Source organism: Oculina patagonica, chromosome 7 (genome assembly GCF_052425735.1).
Source record: "Oculina patagonica isolate OP01 chromosome 7, crgOcupat, whole genome shotgun sequence".
Classification (NCBI taxonomy): domain Eukaryota; kingdom Metazoa; phylum Cnidaria; class Anthozoa; order Scleractinia; family Oculinidae; genus Oculina; species Oculina patagonica.
In genome coordinates this window covers 15,911,849-15,938,217 of record NC_135764.1, presented here as the reverse complement: position 1 = coordinate 15,938,217, position 26,369 = coordinate 15,911,849, and the positions used below count along the sequence as shown (strand labels likewise).

Sequence of the window (26,369 nt, the reverse complement as noted above, 5' to 3'; positions counted from 1 at the left end):
AAATGATGCTTTTTACAACGTCTGGACTGTATCAAAAAATGGGGCCAAAATTTTGGAAATTAAGGTCGCGGAAATTAACGCTCCATTCAATTAATTAATAATAAATTATTCTTTTTGAAATTCGCGTTAATTTCCTTTAATAAGGTATATTGGAAAATTATTGTATGTGGAGTGTCATTACATGTGACAAGTAATCACATGATTTTTTTTCTGATGCACTTTGGACTAAATATGTGCTTGTAAAACATTTTCGCAGTAAATAAATTCAAATCAAAAGTCTTGGATTCTTTTATTTGTTCCCCTCAGCAAACTTCAAAAGCAGTAACATTACAGAAACAGATGCACATATAACGACAAATTAATACAACGTCAATCAATCAGGAATGGCCCATGGCAGATTTTTTTCATCAACAAGAGGCAGCTCGCTTGCTTACTAGTTTCAATTATTTTAATACTTGTAGGTCTGAAACATAAATCACCACAAAATTGTTTCTCTCTGCTTCTGTATATTTTTCAAGATCAAGGAGCCTGAGCAAAACAGTTATGTTGGTAACAGACAATCAGCCTAAGAAAATATCACATGACCGTGCGACGGCCTATGATGATGTACAATTATTGTTAACTTGTATGAGGATGGTCGTCATGACGACCTGGAGGTGGAACAACCACCACAGGAATATGGGTGTGGTGCACACAATAATCACTGACGCTTCCAAGGAAAGTGCGCCGCAATGTTCCAACACCGCGGGAACCCATGATAATGAACTGTGCTTTCTCGTCTTCTGCCAGTTTACAGATCACTTCTCCAGGTCTGTTGTTTTCCTCCTTGTACAGCTTGAACTTCATCTATAAAACACAAACCATGTGCTGATATTTAAAATTATGTTCTGCAAATTGCACTCGAACTTCTTTTCACCTACAGTGTATTTTACCACTTCTCAAAACCCTTACATTTTTCACATTTTCTGGGGGTAACAGTCCTGGGGGTGGGGGGTGGGGGGAGGAGACTCTACAGTAGGAAGAAAAAAAGGTGGGAACTGGGATTTCAAAGATGGAAGGAACCAGGAGAAATACAGTCAACTCTCGTTATAGCAGATGTGCCCGGGGTGTCATTTAGTGTCTGTTATAGCGAGAGTCCATAATAGTGGAAGTCATTTCAAGCCAAACCTCTTTTGCCAGGGAACTGGATTTTGTCCGTAATAGTGAGTGTCCGCAATAGCGGGGTGTCCACAAGGCGAGAGTTGACTGTAAGAGGAAATTACTACAATATTGCATGATATTATGCAATAGAAACTGGGAGTACCACTCTCCAGCCCCCTCCCTCACTTTTCAGATGTAACTTCTAAAATGTGTACCCCCTTGTGCAGTTCCAGAAAATATTCATACCCTCCCTTTGAAAGGGTGGGGGTCTCAAAAGCCAAAATTTTAAAGAAGAAGTATGGAGGTTAACTGGAATATTCAGACGGATGGGGGGATTTAAACTAAAAAACCTTTCATGGGAGGGGTATAGATAATAACAACACATAATTCCAGATTTCGTTTTTCTATTGAAAATCCTTGAATCTGACTGGTTCTTTATTTCTATTTAAGAAGTAGAAAACCTTTTCGGTGTTTCTATTCAATTATAGAACACAAAGAAAAGTTTGGGAGAGCAAGAAATACTGTGCCCCTTCTTTGCCCTGGTGGTGAAGATTGTGTGTCTTAATAACCCAAAGAACTGTGCTGGTGGGGTCTTTGGTCCCTGGCAGGGCTAACCATGCCAGAATGGTCGGAGGGTAGAGGTCAGACAAAGAACAGCCCCTGGTCCTCCAGGTTGGGGGGTTAGGCAGCGGGCTGGTAACCCTGAATCCTCAAAAAATGCCTGTTACAGAAATGGAAAGTAGTACATGTGTATTGCCACTGTGCCCTACTGTGAAGAAGAGGCACGAGATGAACCCCAGGGGGGTACTCCAGCTTGTAAATGACGGGGATGTTCGAAGGATTTTTTTGGGTTTGAAATTTTCGATTCCGGGATTTTTTTGGGTTGGAAAATTTGGCAAGTATTTTTTTGTGTGACTTGATTTAAATAGAGGATTTTTTTGGCTATTAAACTGAACTAAGTGCCTTGGCACGGCCTTGGCGTATTTGTGGTATGATGAATAAACAAACACGAGCATTCAATTTCAATTTATGGTGTTCTTTGTGTTATATTATTGCAGCTCCTCGCAATTTAGGGGTAATTTGACAAAGGATTTTTTGGGGGGGTTATTTTTGGTCCAGGGATTTATTTGAGTAATGTTGGAAGACTTAGGGTTTTTTTGGATCCTGAGTTTTGCCTCCACGATCATCTCCGTCATTTACAAGCCGGAGTACCCCCCCCCCCCTCCCCCCGGGAGATGAACACCCGGTTAGAGCAAAGTACAAGGCAAAGAAGGACGCCTAAACCACTGATAATATTGCTCTTGCCAAAAAATAAGCCCTTGTATAAAAATATTTCTGTAGGTATTATTTCTGGAAAAATTTCTTTGCAAAATAATAATTATTTCACCAACCCCAAGATCTTTGCATTTCTTCCCGAAATTCTCCAACAGTTCCTTGACTTGTTGATCACTCTTCTGCACTAAATGCTGCCATTCCTCATAGTATGCATAACCATCTGAAAGAACACGAAAAAGTTCCAATATAGATAATCACAGTTTTAGGGATATCTTAAACCAACTTTGGTGCAGATCCATATAATTCTTTAATATCCGCATCCTCCACATCTTCAGAGCATTTTTCCGCATAAAACAGATAAACATTGCTATTTAATATTAGCAATTCCGAACATTTTCTGAACCCAGACAGAAATTTTATGAAGCCATGAAAGCCTTAGAAACAGAAAGAAAGATGTAAATAAATTACAGAAGGCTTTCGACACACATGCCCCGAGCAGGATTCGAACCCGCGTCTCCCTGTTACTAGTCAGGCGTGATATCCACTACATCATCGGGTCACCACGCTGGATACGTGGCAACTTATAGGTGTGTATTGGATCGAACACGGTCAATCCACAGGGCATTTTTCTTTCGAGACATTTGTGTGTATAATGGCTAAACCCCCAACTTAATTGGGTTAGGCGACAGACAGAAATTTTATGAAGCCATGAAAGCCTTGAAAGCCATGAAAGCCTACTAGTAACAGGGAGACGCGGGTTCGAATCCTGCACGGGCATGTATTATTTTTCTTTCATTTCAGAGACGTGTGTCGAAAGCCTTCTGTAATTTATTTACATCTTTCTTTCCATTTTCTGAACTTTTCAAAAGAAAAATTCCGAAGATTTCCGAAGATTGCTGAGGAAGATCCGAAGATGTTTCGACTTAATATCGATAAATTTTGGCTCATTAAGCATTAGAACATGGCAAACTCTACGAGCTGATTGGTCAAAATGATATCACACATGTATGGATATCATTTTTATCCACACATGTGTGATACCAGTTTTCTCGATTTGCTACCACTCGCTATACCACTGCAGTTTATATAATTAATGACATGTCACAAACTGGTCCGAAAGATTTTCTTCTCTTTTACTCCCAGTGACTAGATTAGAGATTAGAGATTAGAGATTCCAACCCTCCCGATTTGATGCGTTACCTCCCGCTCTCCCGATTTTTATTAGATTCTCCTGATGTATCAAAAACTTCTAAAAACAAAGGGAAAAATTGCTAATCTTTAGTATTTTTGCGATCTGAGTGTAAAACATTTCCTCCCGTATAATGTCTCAACGGCCCATTCTCTCATTGAACACCACAATGAACACAGAGTGTTGTGCAGACTCCTATGGCCAGCAGTCTTACTCCATCTAGCAGCTCCAAAAATGGCAGACAAGCATGGCAGAAGCTCCAGTTCTGACACTGAAAGTGATTCAGGTGATAGTCAGAGACAACGATCAGAAGCAGGCCAAGAAGAAGAAAAAACATAAAACCAAATACTCTAAGGAGTGGCAGAAGATGTATCCATTCCTCAAGGCTTGTACTAACTATGTTTCCGAAAAGGAGTACAAGTTCCACTGCAGTTGTTGCAATTCAAATCTCTCATGTGCGCAAGGAGGCATCAATGATGTTGCCAGACAAGCAAGTAAAGAATTAAGATTGATTTCTTAATAGTTTTTTGGTAAGTTTACAATTGTTCACGATTTTACATAGATGTGGCCATGTAGACTACATGTAAAAGTAGTAAAAGAATAAACACTTCGGAATACCTCAGAAATGATGTCAAAATACAGGAAAAGGCACTTGATAGAATATAAAATTTGCAATATTTTCTGGGGGGGGGGCATGCCCCCAGACCCCCCTAGAAGCTCGCACCTTCGGCACTCGTAAGACCACCTTCAGCAATCAGACAACCTCCCTTTTTTCCTTCACAAGGGGTTGGAATCTCTGTTAGATGATGATTTGCATTTCAAATTATTGTACACATCTCCGTGACTAGATGCTGCCTGCAACTGTGCAATAAAAAGGTGAATAAATATTGTACTTACAGGGGTAGGGAGCGGCAGGAATAGTTGGATACTCCTGAGCATGGATGATAAGTAAATTGTCAGTATCTTTTTTGATATTCTGGAGATACCCTGTTAAAAAACAAAAAAAAAAAAAAAAAAACAACAATATTTTTAGTGAATATAGTAGTATCTGTGGGAGGCACGGTGGCCTAATGGTTAGTGCGCCGGCCTCCAGATCGAGCGGTCCGGGTTTGAGGCCTGGCTGGGATCATTGAGTTGTGTTCTTGGACAACTGACACTTCACTGTACCCTGCGATGGACTAGCATCCCATTCAGGGGGGAGTAGAAATATTCCTAGCCGCTTAATGCTATCAAAACCAGGATTAGCTCCGGCAGTATGGGCCGCATGGCTCAAGGCTTCCCCTTTTATAGTAGTATCTAACTATTCCTAGGGATAGGAAGCTAGCTTTTCACAGTTTTTTATAAGTCAAATCCAAGAGTACTCCATGTTTCTTCCTGTCATCAGTGGTACCAAATCAGAAGTGCCATAACTTCAATTTTCCCTGGCTCAAAACAAAATTGCCTGTCTTTTCTCTGACCTTTAAAAATTTTATTTTTCCCTGACCAGTTCCTGACCTGTCGCAACCCTGATTATAATTAGACGGGTGGTGAATGGTTAAATCAATACAGTGATGCTAATTTATTTTTTGTGAACGTGAGCCCTTTAAGACTGAGATGGATTCATGAATGAAATTGGGTCTGCAATCTTGAGAAATTTGACTAAAATTCTTGGAGATGCACGTCTTTTAAAGGACCCTACACCACCGGTACCCCTAATAATGTTGGGAATGCACATAATTCATAAGCTACTAGTTTCAGATGGCATCAATGAGTTTGTTTTACAACAACTGAGTTAATTTGCATGCACTGATTGGCTAATTTTTATTGTCAAAATTAGTACAGACAGATAAAGCTCGTAGCTGATGCAATCAGTGAAGGTTTTGCCAATTTTTTTTAGCACTAATTTAGCACTGTATTTTTAATGATGCAAGAATTATACCACAAATCTAGAAGACTTCAATGAGGAAATCATTTAAAATTTTTGGGTTAAAACTTTAGAAACCATTGCAGCCTGAGAGCAAAAAGATGAGGATATTGATTGAGGATCAGTTCAGTTCTGAAAATCAGAGGTGAGCGGGAATGTGTGAGTTTTAGCAGATTATCTTGTGAACAATATTCACTGGATTACAGTGCGGCTACTGTAATCACGGGTCACCCAGACCAAGTTAACCAATCACAAAGCAGAATGGAAACAATAAATTTCAACATTTTTTCTTTCAGCCAATGAAATGTCGTGTACAGTGTTTTCGTTCGCCACGAAAACACATCAATGCTAAATATTTTGGTTGTATGGCGCTGGATTTTCAATTAACTTTGATTGCATCCCTTTTGAGCTTGAGTAGCTGTGACAGCACAAGTTGGAAAGTAAATATCAAAAAAAAAAAAAAAAAAAAAAAAAAAAAAAAAAAAAAAAAAAAAAAAAAAAAAAAAAAAAAACAAAAAAAAAAAAAAAAAAAAAAAAAAAAAAAAAAAAAAAAAAAAAAAAAAAAAAAAAAAAACAAAAAAAAAAAAAAAAAAAAAAAACGGCGCGCCTCATTTAAATATAAAAACTCTCCATTTATTAAACATTGCGACATTAATAAAGAGGAGTTCAAAACTGTGTCAAAACAGGGAAAGCAACGGCCGTGCCATATGTCTCCAGCAGTAAAAGTGCGTGGCGGAGTTGGCTCGTGACAATTTCAAACAATTTCCTCTACGGCATCAACTGGAGTTTTGGTAGTACCATTTGGAAAATAAATGCATGTAAAGCCAGCAAACGAAGACATTCTAATGTGCATAACAGAGCCCAGGGGGGGTACTCCGGCTTGTAAATGACGGGGATGATCGAATGGAGGCAAAACTCAGGACCCAAAAAAATCCCTAAGTTTCCGACATTACCCAAAAAAATCCCTGGACCAAAAATAACTCCCAAAAAAATCCCTTGTCAAATTACCCCTAAATTGCCAATATGGGCAATAACATAACACAAAGAACGCTCATTTTGTTTATTCATCATACCATAAATACGCGAAGGCCGCGCCAAGGCACTTTAGTTAGTTTTTAATACCCAAAAAAATCTCCTATCTAAATCAAGTCACCCAAAAAAATCCCAGAATAGAAAATTTCAAACCCAAAAAAATCCTTCGATCATCCCCGTCATTAACAAGCTGGAGTACCCCCCCTGGGTAACAGAGAAAGCGACGATGACAACATTTTTTTTTCACTTCACACAATAAAATGGCTTTTTGTTGTTGTAAAAACCAAATTGACATCAGTTTTTATGTGTCAGACCTAGCCTGCGAACAGGCTTTCAGAGATTTCAGGCTAGTCATGCAGACCAGTTATCGATGACAAGTTTTGTCATAACATTGTCAAAGTTTATTGTGGATCTACCTGCCTAGTGGCTTGTGGTTCTACAACACTTTAACAATGTTATGACACAAATTATCATCAATAATAGGGCAAGCATAAAACTGATGTCAATTTGTTAAATAGTGTATTTGCCACAAGAGGGGGAGGGGGGCAGTTAGCACGGTGAAAAAAAATTCTTATAGCTGCAAAAATCATACTAAATCTTTTCTGGTAATTTTCATATAAATCGACTGTCAATCAGCTAAGGGACTGAACACGACAATATAAACACAAATGAAACAATGTTTCCTAATTCAAAATTCATAATGATGTCACATGACAAAACCACAATTTTCATCTGACCTTCGAAAGCTGTATTTTGTTTATAAGCTTTATTATAATTTTTCAGTTCGCGTCGAGACACAATTCAGTGACTACAGAGAATATGACTACAAGTCAGTGTTTTGTTTAAAACGCTTCTAAATTTATCGCCGGTGTCACTGTGCATTCCTTCGCTGTGCTTTGATCCCGTGCAAGATGTCTTCGCTAGTAAAATTAATATATTCTGTAACCCTGCTGTGCGAGAGCGTGGATATTGGCACGAAAATTGAATGATTGGATCTTCCACTATCTCTGCTCTCGATTTTCAAAATGGCCTAACCCAAGACAACACAGATACGAACGTAATACTGTACTTCTTCGTCCGAATATAAAAATGTACACACTAGCTGGAAGAGTGAAACGTGAGAACTGAAATTTCAACTTGTTTTACAGCGTTTACTTACAATCAAAAGCTCGCTCGCTGTGTTCGCTGGCGTCTACACCCAAAACTACCTTTCTCTCGTTCGTCCCAGACTCAGCCATTGCTCCTTCGTCGTGAAACAAATTGCGTGAATTTGAACACACCTAAATCCAACACACGTAGATATTCAAAGGCCAAGGTGTGAGAGTACTGTGAGTTCTGCGAGAGCGAAGGACAAAGCACCGACACTGCCAAATTGGCCAATCACATGCTTCCATTTTTGTGGGAGGGTGATATGTTTGTGACGTGTCACGCGAGCCTTGGACAGGACTCCTGGTTTGGAATGGCAACACAAGACATAAGCCCTATGTTTCCTACGTGCTTCTAATTCAATCACGAATGTTCCTTTGACTCTGTATGAACAAGATGTTTTCTCCCCCCACATAAGACCCATTTGTGTAATTTTCTACTGCGCGGCTAAGGTCGCGTAGTGGATGCAGCCAATTGAAAGAACGTGCATCAACGAAAACAGAAGGAAAGACAAGACAAGGCAGGTTTAAAGAAAATAAATAATGAGGACGAGAAAGACAAGATAAGGGACAATAAATGAAATAAAAAAGGGAGGAGCTAGAGGTGGAGAGGAGACTATTAAACGTTCAAGCAAGCAACGACGATAAGCGATAAGCCTACTGGTATACGTTGGATCAAAAATTGAAAAGCAGAGACAAATACATACTAGTTATGCAACGCTTTCAAGTATTATACTATGGAATATCCCGCGAGTCACTTGTATTTTTTGGTTTACACACGAGCCTTTGGGCGAGTGTAAAGAGAAGAGAAGAGAAGTGAAGAGAAGTGAAGAGAAGAGAAGAGAAGAGATAGGAAGAGAAGAGAAGAGAAGAGAAGAGATTATTTTTTGTTTGTTTCCCCGCCGAGTTAAAGCAGTGAGCATCACCTCTGCGAACTACTTGAGTTGTAGCCGAGTACACTTCATTATAGAGTTTTTCAGTTATACAACAGAGTATGGCTGTATATAGATCTAAAACAAACTGAAATTTACATTTCGTAAAACACACAGGTCTTTGTATCTGCGTATACAAACCATGCAGTTATGCGTTTAGGAAACTTGAGGGTTTTCTTCACCGTTAAGTAGTTGGCGGTTTCCGTAAAGAAGACGGTTTTGGGTCCAAATTAAAGGACCCATTCAATGCGCTTTAGCCCGTCGCTTCTAAGGGGTGCGCCCCCCCCCCCCCCGGGAAATTTCTGAAAAATGAACACCGAAAACACATTTCCTGGCATTTTGAGCCCTAGAAACGTCGATGTTAGTGATGTATAAATCTACTGTCTGCAAACTTTTTTTTTCTCCTTGTCGTGTCTGTAAGCTTTTTTGCTCTTGCAAACAATTTTTTTCAGGATTTTTGATCCCCCCCCTCCAAATAGGCAATAAAGTGTCCCTAAGCAACTGGAACGTCGCCATCAACGCCGTTTGCATGCGTCTTTTTGCCGTCAAGGAACTTTCTTTTCCTTCCTTTATGGGGAACCATCTGGTGTTTTTCATACCATGCAACTTAAACGCATCAGCACATAATCACTGTAGAAGAATTACTTCAGGTACAAAGAAGAAAATATACATTGGTATGCATTTTATAGTCAGTTTACAATCGTGTCATACGCCTTTTAACAGTATAAAGGAAGCATCATTAGACAGGTCAACGGGGAGGGGGGAGGGGAGTCCAAAAACAGAAGCAAATTCCTGCAGAGCAATTTTTTTTAACTGAAAAATTACACTGCAAAGGAATCAGAAAGAAAAAATCTCCGTGGACAACTGATCGAACAGTGATCGATGACTCAGTGGTTTCCGATAGTTAAAATCCATCAACTGTGAATAAAATGGTAGCGCAATTCTTTTATTTTCACTTGGACTACACAGACGAAAACAAATGTGACATAATCAATGGTCCAGTGAACTAATACGAACGTATGGCCCAGTTACAGATAAGTTAAGTAAACTGCTCTATTGCTTGATTCCCGAAGCTTAAGATTAAAAAGAAGCCGCTTTATAAAGAGCAAGGCCCTATAACATCTGCAACAAAGTTAAAAACAACTACAATATTGGTTTACATTTTCAAAATTCCTTCAAATTTTAAATTCAATAATTTAGCTGCGCGATCTGCAAAATTTGTTTAATATCTTTCTGCCACTGTTGTGAATAAAATTTATTTGCCCAGTTATGAGGGCGGTCGCCGATTCGATTCAATTCAGAGGTGGGATGACTGCCAGTGGAACATTGGTGTGGTGTACACAATAATGACTGACACTTCCAAGGAAAGTGCGCCGCAATGTCCCAACACCACGAGAACCCATCACAACAAACTGTGCTTTCTCGTCTTTTGCCAGTTTACAGATAACTTCTCCAGGATTGTTGCTTTCCTCTTTGTACAGCTTGAAATTCACCTATAACAATAATCAGAAACACTCTGTTCAGCGCATTCAGTCATTCTCGCATACAGAAGTGAGTTCCGCTAGCTCCAATAAACTATCTCTCTATCTACCATTTGCTAATGCTAGCTATAGGTTCACCGCAATGCGTCTAAGTGGCTGCTGTTGACCTAAGTCGAGGAAATCGGATGTGTTTTGTGGGACTTGAGGACGGATTTTATGTATGGTGCTACCACTACTTTCATTTTATTAGGAATATCAATGCGTATTAAATTTTAATCTCAGCAAAACGTTTTAGCCCTGGGATGAAAGTTGCATAAAACGTGCGCAGCGTGATTCGATTTGCCAAGCAAGGGATACATCGGCTGGTGCGTGACAACAACGTGACTCACGGGTGACAAGCACGTGATTCGAATGACAGATGTGCGACTCATGTGTGACGCGATGGTGAGCACGTGACTCAATAGTGACAGGCATGTGACTCATGCGTGACAGAGATGCGACCGAACGGTAGTGATAGGTGTGAGAATACTTCTTGTGCGCGGTGATTGTGTAGCTGCTGACAAATTTTATAAAATTCCCATAAAGTTGTCCCGGCCCAAAGATAAAAAGTTGGTTGGTCTGGTTGCCTACTTATTTCTTGATAAGTCTATTATGTACAAGAATCAAAGAATTTTTATTTTTCCAGGTTTAGATTCAACTTTTTAGCTCTCTTAGACACTGTTTGTCTTCATCATGTTACATAGATAAAAAATCTTCACAAACCCCATGCTGTTTGCATTTCCTTCCAAAATTCTCTAACAGTTCCCTCGCTTGCTTGGTACTCTTCTGCGCTAAATACTGCAAGTCATCAAAGTATGCACTTCCATCTGAAAGAACACGAAAACACTAAGCAACTTTATCAATCAATAAAACCTTGGCTGAATAGGTCTGAATAGGGGTAAGTACACTTAATGCCTTGTTATAAGAAACGGAAATAGTAAGGGTAATTTTTCAAACCAAAGAATACGCATTTCTATGGCTTATCGGTTCAGCAACTGAATATAAAACAATTGTAAGTTACAAGAACTGACGAGAAGATTGTACATCTCGAGTAGCTGACGAGTGATTTATAAGATCAGATAAGATATTTGAGCGTTCCTCCAACATGCCAGGTCAGGGCCGGAACTAGCAAGAGGCAAGACGAGGCATTTGCTTCGTCTAGATATGTTTTGATAGGAAATTATTCCCAGTTGAAAAGAATTGATATTTCTCAAATACCTTTTGAAAAATGTTGAAGAAAGAGTTTCAGAGATTATAGATTTCAAAAATGTTCTGGAGGGCACGTCCCTAGAACCCTCTAGCAAGATCTTGCCTCGTCAATGGCAAAGGTCTGGTTACGGCCCTGCAGGTTATGTATGAACAGAGAATCCAACGCAGTGCGTAAGGTATTACTTCCATATAGTGATTTACTGGTGCAGAGGTCATGTATTCGGTGGGTATTCGTGGAGCGCACGCAGTATCTTTAGTTAGAGTATTGCGTTATTGATGTCGAGGATATTGGTGGGAAGTATGCTTCTTTTGCATTAAGAACTAACGGAATAATGTATAGCTGGCAAGTCCCCGTTTGCCTACCAAACAATTTACCTAACAAATGACAGTGTTATAGTAAGCTACTTTCAAGCTTCTTAAGCAGAAGCAATTGGAGATTCCCTCAATTGCGGTCCGTATTACGCGATGGAATATGGCAGGCGAATATTCAAACCGTACATTTCAGTTGTAATTGAGATACTTACGGGCGTATGGAACTGAAATGGATGGACACTCGTGGGCATGAATGACAATTAGACTGTCTCTTTCTTTGTTACACAAGTTCTTGATATACCCTGAAAAATGTGCAATGATTTTAGTACGAATTATTCATGGTATGTACGCTTACCTATATATAATACTGAACAGTACATCCAACAGACTTGACGGACCAAACTAGTCTAAAAGACACATCAGCTACTTTGTAATGGGCCTCAAATGGGTATCGGCTTGGACAGAATCATTAAAAATCATTAAAAATGTCTCTTCTCTAATTACCAGTAATAGCAAAGCAGAGCAAAGTAGAGCAAAGCAGAGTAGAGTAGAGCAGAGTAGAGTAGATTAGAGCAGAGTAGAGTAGAGCAGAGCAGAGTAGAGTAGAGCAGAGCAGAGTAGAGCAGAGCAGAGTAGAGCAGGGTAGAGCAGAGCAGAGCAGAGCAGAGCAGAGCTCGAGTAGAGTAGAGTAGAGCAGAGCAGAGTAGAGCAGAGTAGAGCAAAGCAGAGTAGAGTAGAGCAGAGCAGAGTAGAGTAGAGCAGAGCAGAGTAGAGTAGAGCAGAGCAGAGTGGAGCGGAGCAGAGCAGAGCAGAGCAGAGCAGAGCAGAGCAGAGCAGAGCAGAGCAGAGCAGAGCAGAGCAGAGCAGAGCAGAGCAGAGCAGAGCAGAGCAGAGCAGAGCAGAGCAGAGCAGAGCAGAGCAGAGTAGAGTAGAGCAGAGCAGAGTAAGTAGTAAGTAAGTAATAAATTGCTTTATTTGCATGACCGTTACCGTTTACAGTGTTGCAAAAGCATATCTAAACTAAAAGTAACAAAACGATCCTATTATATCATACTAAAACTTGATTAAGTTACATCGCTTTCACCTGATAATAACAATGCATCACGTAAATTCATACATGAAGAAATAAACTTCATAACAAGCTTATTAACATGATAATCATTAGAGTTCATAAGAAGTTTAATGTTTTCTGAGGTTGTTTTCCTTTCAAAGTCAGGTACTATCTCATTGATTCGTTTTAAGAATGTCCGCCTTTGGGAAGAGTATTTGCTACAATCTAATAAGAAATGTGTTTCGTTTTCTACTTGATTTGACTTGCACAATGGACATAATCTATTTGCTCTGGGTATATGGTCAGTCTGATATCTACCCAGTTCAATCATAAGTTTGTGATTACTTAATTTAAATTTCACAAGATTTTTTCTTTCATTAAAATATCTTAACTGTTGTAAATAATCAGATGCAACGTATTCATTTTTAAAAACTTTAAAAAATTCTAATTTCCTTGAGTGTTCTAGGCTATGTCGCCAGAAAGATATATATTTCTCTTTCATATTGGTTGTGTATCGTTTAATTCTATAATTATCTAAAGATTCCGGGTCGAAATTGGGGAGATGGTAGTGTTCTATTAAATTCAAAAAATTGGAATAAAATCCGGAGTTGTTGATAGAGTGTAAGTTCTTTGACATAAGAAAAGATTGTTTGACAATTGAGTCGTTGTCTTTCTTGTTTAGATAGACAAAGTATTTCATAATTCTCTGGTTAATTGGGATAATTAAAGGTAATCTTCCAAGTTCCGCTCTACAAGCTATGTTCGAGGCCTTATTGTTTACTTCTAAGTACCGTTTACAAAATTTGAGATGAATTTTTTCTATTGGGGAACTATCCCAAGTTTTAAAATTCTGTTTCATGTACATCCCCCATATCTCACTGTTGTAGCTTAAGATAGGAAATATCATTGTGTCAAAAATTTGGGATGCAGTATTAGGTCTAAGTCTATTAAGGGTTGAGTGTTTTCGTATACTAAAAAAGGCATGCATCGCTTTTTCTTTTAAGTGTTCGAGTGCAAGAGTAAAGTTTCCCGTTGGGGTTAAACGTGTTCCTAAATACGTGTATTCTTGAACAATTTCAATTGATTCAGTGCCTATATTGAAGCTGATGTCAATGGACTTTCTTTGGCGTTTTTGAAATATCATTATTTTTGTTTTCTTTGGATTGATTTTTAGCATCCACGTTTCGCAATAGGACGAAAGGACGTTTAAACAGTTCTGCAATCCAACTTTGGATCTTGATAGTATAATCAAATCATCTGCGTACAACAGGGAGTTTATTTTTGTTCCATTTGGAAGTACAAATGGATCAGATAGAGTGTTTTCAAATAAATATGGCAAATTATTTATATAGAGATTAAATAAAAGGGGGCTTAGGATACACCCTTGACGTACACCTCGTGAGTATGCGAAAGATCGTGTTTTGTTTTCTCCGACTCTTATTGAGCATGAAGAGTTGCAGTAAAGGTTTTTAATTAAATTGTAAAAATTTCCTCCTATGTTCACTTTGAGTAACTTATAAAATAATCCCTCGTGCCAAACGGAGTCGAAAGCTTTGCGGAAATCTACGAAGCAAGCATAGATTTTCTCTTTGTGGTAGTGGACATATTTATCTATTAGGGTTCGTAAGGTAAAAACATGGTCTGCAGTGCGGTTTTCAGGCAGAAAGCTAATTTGTGAATTATGTAAAATCTTGTTGTCTTCAAAATATAAGTATAATCTTTGATTCAGAATGGAACAAAATAGCTTACCAAGACAACTAGAAAGACATATGCCTCTATAGTTTGTCGGATCACTCTTGTCACCTGATTTGTAGATTGGGGTTATAAGGCCTTGACACCAAACATCTGGCATATGTCCTGATCGCAGAATAAGGTTGAAAAGTTTGATATAAACAGGCATAAGTGATCCAAGGCTCGCTTTGATCATTTCATTTCTTATTTTGTCAGCAAATGGCGATTTTTTGTTCTTCAGTTTCTTTACCGCTTGACGTATTTCTTGCTCATTTATTTCGTGATCTAAGTTGTTAATCTGTTCTTTTCCATTTTCTAATCTTTGCAGTTCACAAACTTCATGCTCAGGTATGGAAACTGTCGTGTTTTTGAAATGTAAGGATTGGAAATGATTAAGCCATGTTTCTTCTGAGATTGGGGCGGGAGCGTTTTCGTCGATAGTGTCGCTCATCGATTTTAAACAACTCCAAAACGACTCTTTGTCAGGGTTTAATGCTAGTTCATCGAGTTGCAGAGTTTTTTCGTCCTGAAACTTTTTTCTTTTTGAGTCAATTAGCTTTTTATAATCATTCAAGGTTTTGTGAAATTTCTCCCGTAATTCAGGGTCTAGAGGATTGCGATGTTTTCTGTTTGATAATTTTCGCAATTCGTGTCTTTTTAGTCGACATTCACGGTCAAACCATTTTTTATTAGATGTTTTTTTTATACGTTTACGAATTCTTTTACTTTTAATCTTGAGGCAAATTTTTGATGTCGCAGTAAGAATGTTCATAGTATCATCTAACGAGACGTTTACATCTTCAGAGCTTCGATCCAAATATTCTCTGATTAGAATTTGAATTGGTTCCGTACGTAATGTGTTTCTAAATTTTGAGTATGAATCATTTTCCCAACAGAACTGCCGTGGTAAACGTAGTAAACTGCTGGTAGAATGTAAAGATTGGGTTTCGCTTTCTGGTAAGTTCGTGCTGAGGTTAAACCATGCTGCAATAGCACTGTGGTCCGACAAGTAGGACGGTTGTTTAACAACAAAGCCGGTAATATTCAAAAATGTGCTCTGATCACATATAATGTAGTCGATGACACTTGTCCCGTTTCTTCCATGAAAGGTGGGTCTACCGAGAGTATCTCCATTAACTCTTCCATTGACTATTCTTAGGTCAAAGTTTTTGCATAATTCAAGTAGTTTTTTCCCATGATTATTTAATACATTGTCGAAACTGTTTCTTTGTGGTGTTTGGAAAGCTGATTCTGACTGATCATTGGTGATAATGTTGTTTCCTTCTTGGGAAACAGTGTCGGAGTATTTGCCGGTTCTTGAATTAAAGTCACCCATAAGAATAACTGATCCTGAAGAGGAGAAATGTAGAATATCTTGCTCGAATTGATCAAATATTTCAGTATCGAAATATTTTGAGTTACACGGAGGTATATATACACCGCAAACAAAAATATCCTTTACCGAATTTAGGAGAGATTTGTCGATTTTGAACCATATAAAATTATCAGTTGTTTTCGTAATTGAAATATATTTCTGAAGCTCTTTCTTATAAAGCAAAGCTATTCCTCCGGAATTTCGACCACCCTTTTTCGATTGGTTTGGAGTAGGACATTGAATAAATGATTTATATCCCTCTATTTCTAAGTCACAGCAATTCCCAATTTCTGTTAATACTATAAAATGAAAATTATTAATTACGTTTAAAAAATCAATATTTTGCAGCTTGTTTCCAAAATTTTTAGAGGATAAGCCATTGATATTCCAAGCACAAAAGGACAGTTTGCTTGAAATAATGGAATAATCTTTCGTATCAATGATAGATATCTAATCTTAATTATCCATTATACTGGTATAAAATTTATCCTTAATGTTCAAGATAAGAGTATAGTGTTTATAGAAATGATTTGACAAATCGAAGAAAGGATATTAGTTCCTGTGGCATCTGCGTATTTGTTGCATGATTTGAAGGCAGTTCGTGGGCAGTTTTCATTTTCGCGGCATGCGGGAACGTCTGATGAGAGGCGTGGGGAAGTTGATGTGGTGCTTGGCCTGTTTGATGTGGGGCGAGAGGTATCTGCTGTTGAAGTGTTGGCTTGAAATGCTGAGTTGGTATAGGCGGGGGCTGCATCTGAGGGTGGTAAGGCGCGCCAAAAGGTGGTGTGCTTTTAACTGCGGTACTGTATGAGGCATGACGCATCATATTGGGAATTTGGGGAGTTGTAGAGTGATCGTGTGGCGATCGGTGCCCTGGCGTCATGTGTGAAGATGAGGTTGCTCGGGGTCTAGTGCGGCCGTGGATGGCATCCTTAAGATTTTTGGCGAAAAGGCCAATGTGTCGTCTCAAAATATGTTTATTATCGTGAAGAATGTTGAGTCCGTTAACGAAGAGGTTTTCGTGTGAAATTAATTTTACATTGGACAACTGTGAGCAGCTAGTGATAAGTTGATTATTAATTGATATAATCGTTGCTGCTGAAATGTCTTTGCGAGGTAGAAGGGTTGAGAAGAGTATCTTGCTTGAGGGGAACTTCGTCGAGGTCTCAGTAATCAGTGTTAAAATATTAGCGATCAGTTCATCAGGAGAATTGACTTTTTCCAGATCGTTTGTTCCTGTGTGTATTACAATCATTTGGGGAGCGGTGCGAATGTCGTTTTGTACGCAGGCTCTAGCGTGTTTAATCAAGGGGGCTCTGACATATTTGACTTCATGACTCGAAGAAAACATCGGCCTCGTATCCAAAAATTTTCCATTTGAATCACATAGAAAAAACACCTCATTAGAGAGCGTGTCGTCGATGGCAGTAGTAGGCGCAGTTGGGTGCCTGGAGTTACGTGTATTCTCTTGTTTATCTTGTTCAAGGGGTTCTGTTGGGTGTTCTTGTAGGGGAGAGAAAGAGTTAAATGTTGGTAGGTCGACAATTAATAATTCATCAGCTTTGCACGCAGCAAGTGGCGAAGTGGAAATTGTATTTTCCTTCGTAATCGTTGAAGAAGTGTCGTTTTTCGCGGCGACAGGGGTTGTCTGGCTCGATGCATTGGTCTTACTGATTGCTTCCGGTGGTTGCGAATTCAATTTCTCCCATAAAGCTTTAACCTGATCTTTAAGGAAAACGACTTCTTCTTCCAGCTGGCGTTGTTTTCTTAGCATTGTTACGTTATAGAGTAGAGCAAAGCAGAGTAGAGCAAAGCAGAGTAGAGTAGAGCAGAGCAGAGTAGAGTAGAGCAAAGCAGAGTAGAGTAGAGCAGAGCAGAGTAGAGCAGAGCAGAGTAGAGCAGGGTAGAGCAGAGCAGAGCAGAGCAGAGCAGAGCTCGAGTAGAGTAGAGTAGAGCAGAGTAGAGTAGAGCAGAGTAGAGCAAAGCAGAGTAGAGTAGAGCAGAGTAGAGTAGAGCAGAGTAGAGTAGAGCAGAGTGGAGCAGAGTGGAGCAGAGTAGAGCAGAGCAGAGCAGAGCAGAGCAGAGCAGAGCAGAGTAGAGTAGAGCAGAGTAGAGTAGAGCAGAGTAGAGTAGAGCAGAGCAGAGTAGAGTAGAGCAGAGCAGAGTAGAGTAGAGCAGAGCAGAGTAGAGTAGAGCAGAGCAGAGTAGAGTAGAGCAGAGTAGAGCAGAGCAGAGTAGAGTAGAGTAGAGCAGAGCAGAGCAGAGCAGAGCAGAGTAGAGTAGAGCAGAGCAGAGTAGAGTAGAGTAGAGCAGAGTAGAGCAGAGCAGAGCAGAGTAGAGCAGAGAAGAGTAGAGTAGAGCAGAGTAGAGCAGAGCAGAGTAGAGCAAAACAGAGTAGAGCAGAGCAGAGTAGAGAAGAGTAGAGCAGAGCAGAGCAGAGTAGAGCATAATAGAGTAGAGCAGAGCAGAGCAGAGTAAAGGAGAGCAGAGCAGAGTAGAGTAGAGTAGAGTAGAGCAGAGTAGAGTAGAGTAGAGCAAAGCAGAGTAGAGCAGTGTAGAGCAGAGCAGAGCAGAGTAGAGTAGAGCAGAGCAGAGTAGAGTAGAGTAGAGCAGAGCAGAGCAGAGCAGAGCAGAGCAGAGCAGAGCAGAGCAGAGCAGAGCAGAGCAGAGCAGAGCAGAGCAGAGCAGAGCAGAGCAGAGCAGAGCAGAGCAGAGCAGAGCAGAGCAGAGCAGAGCAGAGCAGAGCAGAGCAGAGCAGAGCAGAGCAGAGCAGAGCAGAGCAGAGCAGAGCAGAGCAGAGCAGAGCAGAGCAGAGCAGAGCAGAGCAGAGCAGAGCAGAGCAGAGTAGAGTAGAGTAGAGTAGAGTAGAGTAGAGTAGAGTAGAGTAGAGTAAGGAAAAACACAAATGAAATAAAGAGGGAACAACCATTCTCTTGGTTTTTGCAATATGCGCTAAACTGCGCTCAAGAAATAAATAACAGTGGAGCTACTCTATTAAGCTGGGCAAAATTTTCTTTTTTACAATTCACTCAAACGTGGTTCATGTTTATTTGTGGACTGTAGGTCGAGCTCAGTTTTGTGTTTCGGCGTTTATTAATTTATTTATTACCGAATGGTAATGAGGTTATGTTATGGGCCGCATTTTCTCACTCGAACACTCACTCACTCGATTCTGATATCAAACCGCAATTAATTTAGCATTTAAACGAGAAACGTGCTGACAGAAAGGTCCTTTAAACGCATTCAGCACATGTCAATCAAATCTCAACCTCGTTCCAGGGTCTCTCTCTTTCAGGGAACTAAATTGAATTTCACAAAACAAATCGAAAGAGGATCACTTCCACTTATCCTCTGGTGATAAAAGAGAAAAGAATTCGCTCAACGAAGCCTCAGAGCATAGGCTATCAATTACCCATTCACGTAAGAAAACATTCAAAGACGCGTTTTAGTAAACACAACATTCATGCACGTTTTTTTTTCGCGTCACATCATCTTCGTGTCACGTCATCCGTTCTTCATCTTTTTGAGTCGTGCAGAAACGCGCATCTTTCTCTCAAATTTTAATGGCTGCTTAAAATAACGCTATACGTGCTGGCAGAAAAGTAAACATATTCACAAAACAAATTTACTTAATGCTAAAAAGGATCAAAGGTTACACTTAAATATTTTTTGTGATAAAATAGAATTCGCGCTACGAAGCCTGAGAGCACGAACCATCAATGACGCAATTCCCATGGAAATTCACAGGGAAATAAAATGAGATTGTGTTATATTATTGAACGCTTATTTGAAGAAAAAAACTATCAATGACCCATTCACGCAAGAAAACATTCGAAGGCAAATTAAGTGAGATTGTGACATTACTGATAGCACCAATGAACTACATATAGTTACGCTTAAAAACTGTTAAAATTATTACGCTCGCCTTGTGACGTGTTTTAGTCAACACAACATCCACGGCACGTTTTTGTTTCGCGTCACGTCACCTCGTGTCATGTCATCCGTTTTTCATCTTTTTGACTCGAGCAGATACACGAAGTGCTCGGGCGTATCTTTTCTCTCAATTTTTTTTCGCTGCTCAAAAATAACGCTATACGTGCTGACAGAAAAGTAAACATATTCACAAAACAAATTTACTTAATGCTTAAAAGGATCAAAGGTAATACACTAACTGGTAAATATTTTGGTTGTGAAAACTGAATAGCGCTACGACCCCTGAAAGCACGAGCCATCAATGTCGCAACTCACGTGGAAAAAATAAAGCAAAGTGAGATTGCTTTACTTTATTGGACACTTATTTAGAAAAAATGCGGAGGTCGGCACTTCATCCATCGAATTACCATGAGGTTGCTCGAAGAGCCTTTGATTTTTGTATGTGGCGTATTTTTGGTAACTTTAGTGCGCCTTGTTTTGAGTTAAAATTTCTGTTGACAGAACTTTGAAAGTTATGTCATAGATTGCTTTTTACCAAAAAAAACAAGGTGCTATCTATCCTTTTTTATCCAAAGCTCTAACTCCGTTTTTTGTGGTTCAGTATTGCAAGCGCTGTGTATTTGATAAAACCGTCAAACTTATGCTACTGATAAAACAAAGTGATTCCACCTGTTGTCTGATTATACGTCGTAAGTATTATTTTAAGAGTTCAAGCGAGAGGCTCTGATGCGACTGATCAAATATATTTTGTTTTTCACGCGCAGTTGGTTTCAGGCACGTGCCGCGAACGTGACAAAACGCAGCAAAACTAGAAACATTAGAAGAAATTGGAAAGCGTCCACAATTTTCAAGGTTTGCGTTTCGCGTGCGGACGTGCAGTTTTGGTCCCAAATTGGTTACACTGAAGTGAACGTTTTGATTACAATATCTTGCTCGACCGCTTAGCGTTACGTGAAAAGTCACAAATACTGAACAGTTGCGAGGAGAAAATTCTGAACTTCAACAAAATTTGTAGTATTTTTTTATGTTGAATTTCAGCATGGTTAAAAGGCAATTTAGTATTATCCACGTCTACATACAACAGGTTTACTGTACAATTCACTTTCCCCCTTTTAGGTATTATTTGCGTACTACTTAACGTTTATACCCTGAGGGGAGGGCAGAAACGTGCATTTTGGCACGAATTTTAAATGATGAGATCTTTCTTAATTTACCATTATTCTCGAATGGAGAATCTTGAAAGCAAAAACAGCTTGATCGTGGTACTAAAATCCTTGTTTCATCCCCCAAAATCGTAAGCTTAAAGCTTAGAAGGAAGCTTTTAAAACTCACTGTAAATTTCACTTACAGTCAAACGCTCGTTGGCTGTGTTCGCTGGCATCCACACCTAAAACTATCTTTCTCTCGCTTGTTTCACTTTTAGCCATTACTCCGTTCTGCAGGACTAAACTGTGCGAATATTAACCCAGTTAAGACCAAAACAACGTGCAGTTCACGGAAAAACAGCTTGGAACAAAAGTGGAAAGGTGCGAAGAGCAGACGTGACTCGCCGAACGCTCCAAAGTAGTAACGATACCCGGACCGGAAATAAGTGTAACAATCTGGTCTCCAGTCCTCTCGTGAGCAACGTTTGTCCACAATAGATCTGGGAAATAGGCTACAGTTGGAGTACAAAATATAAATCTAACCCGAAGGAAAATAACTAAAAATTGGATTGATTTCCTCTTCATTGTTTATTATTAGATACGCTGTAAACAGTCAAATTGACGTGATGTTTTGTCACTAGATTGAGGATAAAAAGTATGAAGAAATGAAAATGACATCAACAAAAGGAACGTTCATAATATAACTTAACTAGCTAAATATAAATAACTAGTTCACTTAAAGTTGCCACGATAACAGTTTTAACAAGGAAATATTTTTTTGATAATGAGTCAATAAAAATCGGGACTGACGGACTAGATATCCGGAAGCGTCATGTGAATTGGCCAGCCGTGTGGCCAAAGAGGTGCCATACAGGGGTAACTCCTTCCTGACCTTCCCTTTGTTCTTACAATAAAGTTCCTTGCTATAAAACGGACTAATGATGTGAAAATCAAGTATACAGAATCGTGCGATTTAAACATCAGACGTGTTATCCAAGTGAGTGAAAATCCTTTTTATACTCTTCAGAGTTAAGTTAAGCTGTATCATTGCATCAAGGACTCAACATCAATCGTTTGACAACGTGATTTACAGACTTTTTATTTATACGCACATTAATTATTTGTAAAAATCAAATACATTTCAAATGAGTAAAACTGACTGTGTTTTTTTTTTTTAAAAAAACCCATCGGGTGTGATATTAACTTTGTGTCATTTTTTTGCACTATTCACATTTAGATGCCTTAAATGGTATATATAACTTCAATATAATTTGCTTGATCTGTTTGCTTTGGTATTGTACATGTTTGCCAGACCATGTGTTCGTCAAATATAGCCCAAATTATTCTCGTATAGCTCCTTGGTGTCTGTAAATGAGGGTACTGCATGTGGCGCGTCATCGACATTTGGGATGACTGGAGGTACAACCGAGACAGGGACCTCAGAGTGATGAGTGCAAAAATAACTGATGCTACCAAAAAGAGCTCGGCTGATCGGGTCACGCCCACGGGATCCCATCACAATGTGGTCAGCGTTCTGTTGTTTAGCCAATCGGAGGATGGCTTCTGATGGTCTGTCCGACTCCATAAACATCCTGCACTTGATCTGAATTTAAAACAAAACGAGCAGTATTATTAATTCAGTAAAGGGGTTCTCATTGATATTCCAAATAAACGACCACAAAATAAAGTAAAAAACATATCCAACCAACCAACCAAATAAACAAGCAACAGAAAAACAAAAACAAAAGAAAACAATATAGCGCTCGTGGGAGACCCACGAAGGTCTATATTTGCACTGGGCAATTTTCATCGCTGCAAAATAGGCTTCTTTCGATATATTAAAATTCAGCCTGGTTGCGAGGCCTATAGAGGATAGGGCTTCCCACAAGTTGCTCGAGATTTCCCAAAAAGTTGCTCGTAATTTCTCAAAAAGTTGCTTGAAAGTTGCTCCCAAAAAATCCAAAACGCTGCTTCTAATCAAGAGAATTCCTCTAAATATATGCTTATTTCCCTTTGAAGGTAAGATTTCTAAGCAGTTTTATGCAATTTTACAGCAAAAGAAGTATCTAAATAACATATTAAGGGGAAAATTTGTTAAATAACAAGGATTTATTTAACTGAGAAAAATCGTGAAGATAACCATACCATTACGTCATGTTTGCTGACGCGTTTTGTGATGTTTTAATGCAGAATGAGCCGAAAGTTGAAACGTCTTCAGATTTTCCTCGAAAATCATCGGCAAACTTCGTACATTTTCGGTAACGTTCGTATTGCCTTTGAACCACACTCGGATAATCTTCGGAGATCTTCGGTATGGAAATTGCTCAAAATGCAACAAGTTGCTCGAGAGGAAAAAAGTTGCTCGAAGGGGAAAAAGTTGCTCGAAACATGAAAAGTTGCCAAAAAGTTGTCGAGCAACTTGTGGAAAGCCCTAGTAGTAGAGGACACAAATAAAAGAAATTTTACAAGAATGTTTATTCATTTCTTGTAGCGAGGCCTCTTTATTGTTGTTCATTCCAAACATCTATACGGTTGCCTATCACAAAAAGGGCAAATATTTGTTACCAGCGTTTTCGTTACCAGAATAAAAGCGGGAAACAAACCACGATAAAACACGCATTGAAGCGCTCGTAATTTAACGTAAAGAGCTCCGTATTTATCGATTATCCCAGTCACTTGATTGCTAATAAAACAACAGACGAGTATCCATCGGGTTTATCAGCATCGCGAACTGTGAAACAAACACATAAGACAAGAAGCAACTGAGTTTTCCTTACATTTCTCTCTTTGCATTTCTCAAAAAATGACTGAAGAATGTGTTCAGATTCGGCAGCACTTTTCTTGACAGTTTTCTCCCAGCCATCAGGAAATGGGTAGCCATCTGTGTTTGGAGCAAAAGATAATAAACTGTCAATTGACACATGGGGTGATCACAACGGAAAATAAAGTGAGTTTAAACACTAGTAACAAATGGAGCACTGTACATACAGTGATATGGCATGTTGGATTGAGGCAGATCATTCGCGTGAACTAGAATTACTTCATTGTTCGTCTGATGGAGGTTGTTGCAGTACCCTACAAAAGATAAAACAATGTAAAAACACCTATTATTTCATTTTTATCAATGTAAAAATAGCTCTTGTTACAGTCCTTCAAACGAGAAGTGAAAAAGAGGCTGAAAAACGTCAGTTGCGATAGATTGTAACCCTAGGGGTACTCTTTATATTTTTGGGTGTGGTGTGCCGCTGAGATTCTGAAAGCCTTACCCCACCTTATACTAGACCATGTTTAGCTGATTTTGCAATTTGCAACCCTACATGTATAACAGACTTTACGCCAAAAATCCCTACCCTATCCCAGACTTGCTTTTTATAGAACTGTATCACTAATTAGTGTTTTTAATGGCAAACTATCTGTCAACAACGTTGCCGCGACGATTTAAATTACGTTTAGGCAAGCCTCTTTCTCTTCCGAGTTTCTATTACTATTCTAGGCTTCACTTTTCATACCACTGATTAGTTTCCCGGTAAATGATACCCTATTCTAGACCAAAAGGTTTTGATTTCTATACCCTATCCCAGACTAAACTGCTTGAAAACCATCCCCCTTCACAGCGGCACATACATGTACCCGTATTTTCTCGATTAAACGCTGGGTTCCGAATAAACGCCGGGTCTCTAAGGTGGAGTTGAAAATAGGCCCCTCAAGTGTTTATTTGAGGTACAATAAGCTGAAAGTGTAGAAGCCAGATACATGTTTGTCAGAAATAATGAATAAAAACCCTTGCTTAATAAAAGTCGGGCTCAAATAAACTGCACGAGTCAAATAAACACCGGGTACACTAGGCTGAGTTTGCAATACGGTACCTATATAGCTGCCCGGGCATAGCTGATATATGGGAGTGCCCTTCCCCCGGGACTTTAACATAGGCTTCCCATCGAATACCTCTTTTATGGTGACAAACAAGGCTAAAGAAGGATTTGAATGTGAATAGCTGTGTTGTACTTTATGCAAGAATTAGGCGAACTTTGATCGTGGACGACAAACATACGGATGTTGGTCTATAAATCATGTCTAGTCGACAGGTTATTCACAACAACTACGGAATTCTCACTTTTCAATCGAATCTTTCAGGAACGCAATCCTTTATTCTGCATTGCAACATAAACTATCAAAATAAAATTCATTTTTGTGTTCTTTTCCGCTTGATAGAGGTGTGCGCTAAACATGCTGAAGGGATTTAAACAGTGTTTAAATCTTGTCGAATAAACCGGAAGCTGTATACAGTCATCAAACGTATGCACGGACTTCACTTCGTGTAATTCACAGTTCTTGTCGAGATTCCAGATTACTTTTTCTTTCGATCATAAGTTGTATCAAACAATAACAAATGAATATAAATGATCTTGCGCTTGACAATGTGCAATGTATTTGCCGAGCTAAAAATGAAACGATCTTTGATAGATGATACCATGAAAAAGGCACAAAACCGTCTCAATTTGTGTTTAGGGGCCGATAAAGTCATTATTTATTACTAGAAAGAACGTCGGTAGTTTTAAAAATATATATATTTTATAGACTGCATCTTTAACTTTGCGTGTAACATCAAGTACCGAGTTTAAAGCACGCTCAGTTGTTCATGCTGGGCCGGCGACCCAGGTTTGATACACACCATTGTTCATTGTTTACACGGGAAAAATGAAAATACTTACATTGAAATGCCCGCTCGCTGTTCTCGCTCCCATCGACAGGAATTAGAACCGTTTTTCCACTTTGTTTGGTTTGAAGATCACTCGACATTTTCCCATGCAGATTTGCAAAAATATCAATGAGCTTGCTGCCACCTTTGGGGATCTCTATATGTCGTGTGCACCAATATGTACCAGATAAAACGTGACGTGACTGTCACGATCTGTCACGCACTCTACTTTTCTTCAAAGAAATCCTTTTCTATAATAGAAAACGCATATTTTCTCTTTCTCTAATTAATGTAAAAGTTAAGAGTTTTATTTAAGAGTATGATATCATCCTAACTTCCAAATACTGTTAACTTGTGCATAAATATATGTGGGACAGTTAAAATAAATACAGTACCGTAAAATTCCGGTTATAAGCCCTGGGCTTATACAACTTCGTAAGGGGTTTTAGGTGGGCTTATAAGCGGAGGGGCTTATATCCGGGAGGGCTTATAACCGGAATAAAAAAAATGTTTCGAAACGAGCCACGAAAGTGTTAATCGAAATACGTTTTTAAGTTAAAAACACATAAAAAAGCAACATTTAGCCCTGTTCAGTACTGTCATCCGGCAGGGGGGGGGGGGGCTTATATCCGGGAGGGCTTATAATCGGATGTATTATTTTGTTTCCAGGTAGATGGGCTATAACCGGGGGGGCTTATAAGCGGGAGGGCTTATAACCGGAATTTTACGGTATTGCATAAGCCATCCGGGTATTTTTTAATGTCAAGGTAAACAGGAG

The 26,369-nt window shown here is 39.1% G+C and overlaps 3 protein-coding genes across 3 annotated transcripts; all 3 read right to left on the bottom strand.

Moving 5' to 3' along the window:
- Positions 1 to 270: 270 nt before the first annotated feature.
- On the bottom strand, positions 271 to 7,889 carry LOC144659835 (universal stress protein Slr1101-like). Its single transcript, XM_078520363.1, has 4 exons — positions 7,699 to 7,889; positions 4,502 to 4,591; positions 2,532 to 2,635; positions 271 to 846 (listed from the first exon to the last, which is right to left on the bottom strand). The coding sequence occupies exons 1-4, from the start codon at positions 7,775 to 7,777 to the stop codon at positions 619 to 621; spliced, it is 501 nt and encodes a 166-aa protein (XP_078376489.1). The 5' UTR covers positions 7,778 to 7,889; the 3' UTR covers positions 271 to 618.
- Positions 7,890 to 9,537: 1,648 nt separating this feature from the next.
- On the bottom strand, positions 9,538 to 21,313 carry LOC144659958 (uncharacterized). Its single transcript, XM_078520492.1, has 4 exons — positions 21,096 to 21,313; positions 11,870 to 11,959; positions 10,860 to 10,963; positions 9,538 to 10,109 (listed from the first exon to the last, which is right to left on the bottom strand). The coding sequence occupies exons 1-4, from the start codon at positions 21,172 to 21,174 to the stop codon at positions 9,909 to 9,911; spliced, it is 474 nt and encodes a 157-aa protein (XP_078376618.1). The 5' UTR covers positions 21,175 to 21,313; the 3' UTR covers positions 9,538 to 9,908.
- Positions 21,314 to 22,009: 696 nt separating this feature from the next.
- LOC144661154 (uncharacterized) lies at positions 22,010 to 25,764 on the bottom strand. The gene is made up of 4 exons (XM_078521859.1): positions 25,605 to 25,764; positions 23,881 to 23,967; positions 23,670 to 23,773; positions 22,010 to 22,495 (listed from the first exon to the last, which is right to left on the bottom strand). Exons 1-4 carry the CDS (start codon positions 25,690 to 25,692, stop codon positions 22,217 to 22,219), a joined length of 558 nt encoding a protein of 185 aa, XP_078377985.1. The 5' UTR covers positions 25,693 to 25,764; the 3' UTR covers positions 22,010 to 22,216.
- Positions 25,765 to 26,369: the final 605 nt, after the last annotated feature.

Coding starts and splice junctions, on each gene's coding strand:
- LOC144659958 (XM_078520492.1), bottom strand. CDS start 21,174: ATGGCTAAAAGTGAAACAAGCGAGAGAAAGATAGTTTTAGGTGTGGAT. Junction 11,960..21,095: donor CAGCCAACGAGCGTTTGACT/GTAAGTGAAATT, acceptor CACATTTTTCAG/GGTATATCAAGAACTTGTGT. Junction 10,110..10,859: donor GGAAATGCAAACAGCATGGG/GTTTGTGAAGAT, acceptor TTATTGTTATAG/GTGAATTTCAAGCTGTACAA.
- LOC144661154 (XM_078521859.1), bottom strand. CDS start 25,692: ATGTCGAGTGATCTTCAAACCAAACAAAGTGGAAAAACGGTTCTAATT. Junction 23,968..25,604: donor CAGCGAGCGGGCATTTCAAT/GTAAGTATTTTC, acceptor TATCTTTTGTAG/GGTACTGCAACAACCTCCAT. Junction 23,774..23,880: donor ATCCAACATGCCATATCACT/GTATGTACAGTG, acceptor CTCCAAACACAG/ATGGCTACCCATTTCCTGAT.
- LOC144659835 (XM_078520363.1), bottom strand. CDS start 7,777: ATGGCTGAGTCTGGGACGAACGAGAGAAAGGTAGTTTTGGGTGTAGAC. Junction 4,592..7,698: donor CAGCGAGCGAGCTTTTGATT/GTAAGTAAACGC, acceptor GTTTTTTAACAG/GGTATCTCCAGAATATCAAA. Junction 847..2,531: donor AGAAATGCAAAGATCTTGGG/GTTGGTGAAATA, acceptor TGTGTTTTATAG/ATGAAGTTCAAGCTGTACAA.